This window comes from Schistosoma mansoni, chromosome W (assembly GCF_000237925.1).
Source record: "Schistosoma mansoni strain Puerto Rico chromosome W, complete genome".
Lineage (NCBI taxonomy): Eukaryota > Metazoa > Platyhelminthes > Trematoda > Strigeidida > Schistosomatidae > Schistosoma > Schistosoma mansoni.
The window spans coordinates 30,386,767-30,392,157 of NC_031502.1; the positions used below are offsets into that span (position 1 = coordinate 30,386,767).

Consider the following 5,391-nt stretch of genomic DNA (forward strand, 5'->3'; position numbering starts at 1 on the left):
TCTTATAATTTTTTCAAATTTTACTCATTATTAGTGGCAAGGAGAATTTTCAGATTTCCATAATCAAAAGGTGTGTAATGTTGACTTTAATAGTTCGTTAGAGCGAAGCAATAAACTCTTTCACTACATTTAAATTATGGAAAATCCATATATTTTTGATGAACTCACGTGTTTACTTAATTGCAATATTCAATATATATTCACTGTTCACTGAAATTAAGCGGATTTCGCATAATAACTAGGTTACTATTCATTTTAAATAAGAAATAAAGGAGCATGAAGAGACTAGTTATTTTGATTTATATTACTTTGATTTTATATTTAAATTTCCCGCAAGTCGGTTCATTGTCTCAATTTCAATATCCAATTAAACACGATCTATTTCAATCCATTCTGAAAGCAAATGACAATTTTATTTATTATCGACATCGTTTAATAATTGGGCATATTGTAACACTACCGTGTGAATATGAGAGTATGGACTACAGTAATAATAATAATTATAACCGAAGAATTAATAATCAATCAGTAATTTATGAATGGTTGTTCAATGGTAGACAATTATTACCACATAGAGCATTTTTTAATGCAAACTGGGATATTTATGGATATTTAACTATATGGGCTATGATATCTAGGCAAACAACATTATGGTGCCATAAACAAATTATCGGTAATAATAACCAGATAAATGAACATTATTATTATTCACATCAAATTACTTTCATTAATTTAGCTATACTGAATCAAATTGTCGGTATCAAAGTAGATGTGAACATGGATAAATATGCATTATTGCATAAATGTCAAATTGACTATAACATATGTGATTGTCAAACAACACTTGGTATCAATGTAACATCCAATAAAGAAATAACACAATCAAAACATTATATTTTAGACAGTTTAGAAGTACTCAGTCAATCTATATGCCATAACTTAACATTTTGTATAAATTTTTATTTAAATGATTTTCTATGCAAGAATAGTTTGAATGATTCACGTGCCATGCACTACACTGAATTTACATTTATTTTGGACAATTTTAGAAAATATACGGTAAATTCTAAAGGTACATCCATCGCATTGGAAGCCTCTGAAATTTTTAAAGAGGTTAGTTAGTTATAGTCATTTTTCAACCTATTCTTCTTATTTCGCCTAATATCCAGTGATAATATTAAAGACTGTACCAGCCTACTTGTAAGTAGCATTGAAAAACATACGATAATTTTAAGCGCTCATTGGGATGGAGTTATCCGTAACTGTCTCCCACAGACATACCCACCTTCCCTGAAGAAGCATGAACCAGTCAGCCGGGTGAAAGGTTGGGATCATTTAAATCCTGACCGCTAAGCTTGTTTCGGATTTAATTTATACATTTCACGAAACCAATTAATGATAAATAATCATAAAAATCAAAAGGAACTATTATGATAATAGAAAATGTGAAAGATATCTCACTGACTGCATTACTGAATTCAGTAGTTACGTAAAGTAAACATGTGTATTCATACTTTGTCACTACTAATAGGAAGAATTATGTACAAGTAGGATAAAAGAATACATATTGCATTAGGATTATCGTGATAATCGGGACGTATCCGAAAAAATGACATAATTTTCCATAAAATCTTAAAATGAATTATATGCCAGTGTGGTTAGTATAAAAATTCGGAATAAGATTAGTTTTTCAAGAATTATGTTTATTTAAAGGTATAGAACTATTTAATTATTTCATTATGATTGCAGTTTACACAGTTGTCATATGAGAACAGCATGCTGTTAGCTATCCAAGATGCTGTATCATATCAAATAATCACGTTTATTTTGAAAGAAGTGGCTTTCATTAAGGTATTTCAAATCCTAATCTTTGATACTAACAAACTGTACTCAGAAGTAGCGAAAGTATGAAGTTTTAAATAGTGAAAGAAAGTCTAGAACAATCTCTAGTTGTTTTAACTAAACATAAGGTATATGAGTGCGTGTATGACTAGTACTGTGTCTTTTTCAAGAAAAAAAGCAAATTTTCTCTTTAAAGACAAATAATCCACATGAAAAACTACATAATTCGATTGGCAAGTTCCTAATTGTGACTAATTTTGCTTTACAGTTAACATGGAAATTAAATGATGAATTACTATCCAAGAAAAGTTATTTAACTGAAATATTAAAAGAAAAATTCTCAGCTAAACACATAAAAGTTACAATTACTCCGTATTATCGATCTATTCATTATTGTATGGGTCCATCAGGAAAGCTGCTTCCGGCACACAGTGAATGTGGTATGTTTTTTGGAATAGTTAACTGGTTTTCTTCCAAAAGAACCTGTTGTTTTTATATTTGCTATATAGTACATTTTTAACACAAACCAGATAATCATCCTCAGCGTTCAATAAATTTTGTTTGTCAGTCATAGTTTGTGTAGTAAGCGAAAATCACACGATACTACCATGCACTGTAGTTGGCAACAAGTCTTATCAGATATATATGTTTATGCATAACGATTTGCAACCAAGTAAACAAGTACATACAATTATCGCTCACCAATTAGATGTACTACTTACTAATCAATTCGTTTACGACTGATGAAAGGGATTGGAAGATGCGATTCAGTAGTTAATGACTTGTGCTTCAAACACCGAATCCCAGCTCTGTTTCATAATAAGGTCACTACCTCTTCAGTAATACAAACTGATTAACTTGTCCAAAGAAAAAGGAAATTACTTAACAATATATTTATTAACTCCACGTATCGGTTTTGGGCAATAATCCAAAATCGAGTTACAAAGGCAAGTTAAATGTTACATCATTCACGAGGTACTTTGTAAAATAATTAGGGTTACAGGTGCCTATGTGTCAGTATAAAAAGACTTTCAGCAAGATCTGAACCAATCGGATGAAACATAAATTACAAAGTCTTCTTATTGCTTTAGAAAAATCTACGCCTTCTAGTTTGTTTTTCAAACAGAATCAGGCGTCTAAACTTAGAGTCTTCGTGTAATAGTTTAAAGTTTATTTTAGTCCTAAAGAAGAAATGGTTTGCATATGCATCGGAAATATTACATACGTAAATTCGAAAATTTTCAACCTTGAACAATCTTTTATTAAACTGTCACAATAATATTTGCGTGGTTTTTGTATCATTTTAAAAAGCAACATTAATATTCTAAACATGCAAAACAATTAGGTTGTCCTTGACCAGTAAGCGTTATCAGTCTAAAAATCAATCTGTGATTGACACTATATGTCATTTATTAAACCTAGATAGTAATCGAATTCCACAGGTTAATTATACATATAAAGTTAGAAAATTCAATACTGAAGTCGGCATTTTAATCCCGGAAACAATAAGTAGCTAACTCCACCTGTCAACATCTATCGATAAGATATACCCCTAAACCTGAAGAACGTCACAGAACAATAAGGTAAGTTATCGAAGCTCCTGTCAAAGCTATTTAAAAATTTCTGAGTGTGATCTCTAGAGGTAAGGTTTTACATCCAAGATATTGTCAGTAATTTCCTTAATGTTCCTCACTATAACTCAATACATCAGTAAAACAATCTTCAAATTATTCAGGACTTTTACAGAGACATCGCATTGGTTCGAAAAATGAAATGTCAACGTAGTACATATCTTATAACAGATACCAATTTGTACGACTCAAAATATGTAATGGCCTGTATTATCTTTTTGCCTAGTCATACCAGATGTTTTTTTATAACTCAACTCTAATTTCATAGCTAACTAAATACAAACGTCATCACAGTTTCTAAAGTTCATAAATCTACTAATGAGATACATTTTAATCTGGAAATACTGTAGTTTAAAGTTAAACTTAGTAAAATATTTCAATTTTCAGAGTTTAGTCTGAATTAACTTTATTAACAAAATAAAAGTCAGTAAAAAGTTCAAAACTGTGAATAGTCAGTTAAAGGAAGTCAGCAGAAATCTTTCAAACTTGTCTTAGTTATTTTGAAATGTAAACATACATCATTCAGTGTCACAGTCATAGACGTTGCCACTGAGTTATTTAGGGTGAACATCAACTCTGAGATGCAGGTACATCTAGCTGACGAGTCCCAAATAAAACGAAAAGCGCGTACTGGCTTCCACTGGTAGCCACTATCGATCTTGGCTTATAATGCTTGTGAATTAAGGCAATATCGAGGCAATACGCACAGTATGCACACATACCTATAAGAGACTGACCAACTGCAGTCCTAAACATCAATGGGAAGATTCAAGTAAACGATACCAAATGAATTTGAAAAACAATACTTGTTGAATTTTTTCAGACTTTACAGACCATGTCGTTTTATTTGAGTATTAAACTATGAACCATTACTGATCTGTGGATTCCATTAACGGTGGTATAATGAAGTAATAATGCTCAATATGTATAACTTTCCTAGTTCATTTGAAAAATGAATTTAAATTTGTATTTTAACAATATTACTTGATTGCCTTTTTTCACTTTCTCCATTTGATATAAACAAAAACAGATCTATGCTCACCGGGGTCGTATTATCCAAGTCGTATTGTCGATCCACCACCGCCATCGATCGATGAAGAACTTCTGCCTTCTACTACTAACAGAATGGTATTCGCAGATGGATACATCAGATCTCGATTGTCTACTGATGATTATGATCTAATCAAATGTCTTCCATGTCCACATAATACATATTCGGAAGAATTTGGTCAATCAAGTTGTGTACCATGTCCATTTCAACACAGTATACCAATCGGTCCTGATAGTGATACACAACCGATAAATGGAAGTGATTGGCTACATACAGCATGCACTAAAGAAGGCAAATCTGAACTACTCATGATACAAATAATTCAAAGAATATTAGGCAAGACAATAAGTGAATATATAAAAAAAACTACACTCATCCAACGTGCTGGAATTCTATGTTTTATTCTTGCTTTGCCTGGTATTATCACTGTTTTATTAATATTTATTGCCTATATTTTGATTGATGTTGGATCAACAATAATACAAATGGCTAAAGCGTTGCATCCATTACAAATACAATTAGCTGAGATTAGTACAGCAAATGCACGTCTGGATGTTGAATTAAGTGAAGCAGCCGAAAAGATTTATAAACATATGAACAGTGAATAATTATCACAACTTTGCGAATTCATTAAGATAGTATCAGTTCTGAGTTGTGATCATTATTACTGTAATCATAATTACTATTATCATTACTGTTATTATTATTATTATTATTATTATTACTAATCTTTCATCATCAATCGTTGTAATTTTTAATCTAACGATTTTATCCCAATACGATATTATGATTAGTAGAAATGAAATCTCAAAATTCAGCTTCATCCTAGTTAACAACTACTAGTCACGTATAAGCACTTACATCCTA

General features: G+C 30.9%; 1 protein-coding gene across 1 annotated transcript; it reads left to right on the forward strand.

Annotated features, from left to right (window-relative positions):
* Positions 1–276: 276 nt before the first annotated feature.
* On the forward strand, positions 277–5,132 carry Smp_155380 (hypothetical protein; the record flags this gene model as incomplete). Its single annotated transcript, XM_018789327.1, has 3 exons — positions 277–1,113; positions 2,039–2,282; positions 4,504–5,132. The coding sequence occupies 3 exons, from the start codon at positions 277–279 to the stop codon at positions 5,130–5,132; spliced, it is 1,710 nt and encodes a 569-aa protein (XP_018654782.1).
* Positions 5,133–5,391: the final 259 nt, after the last annotated feature.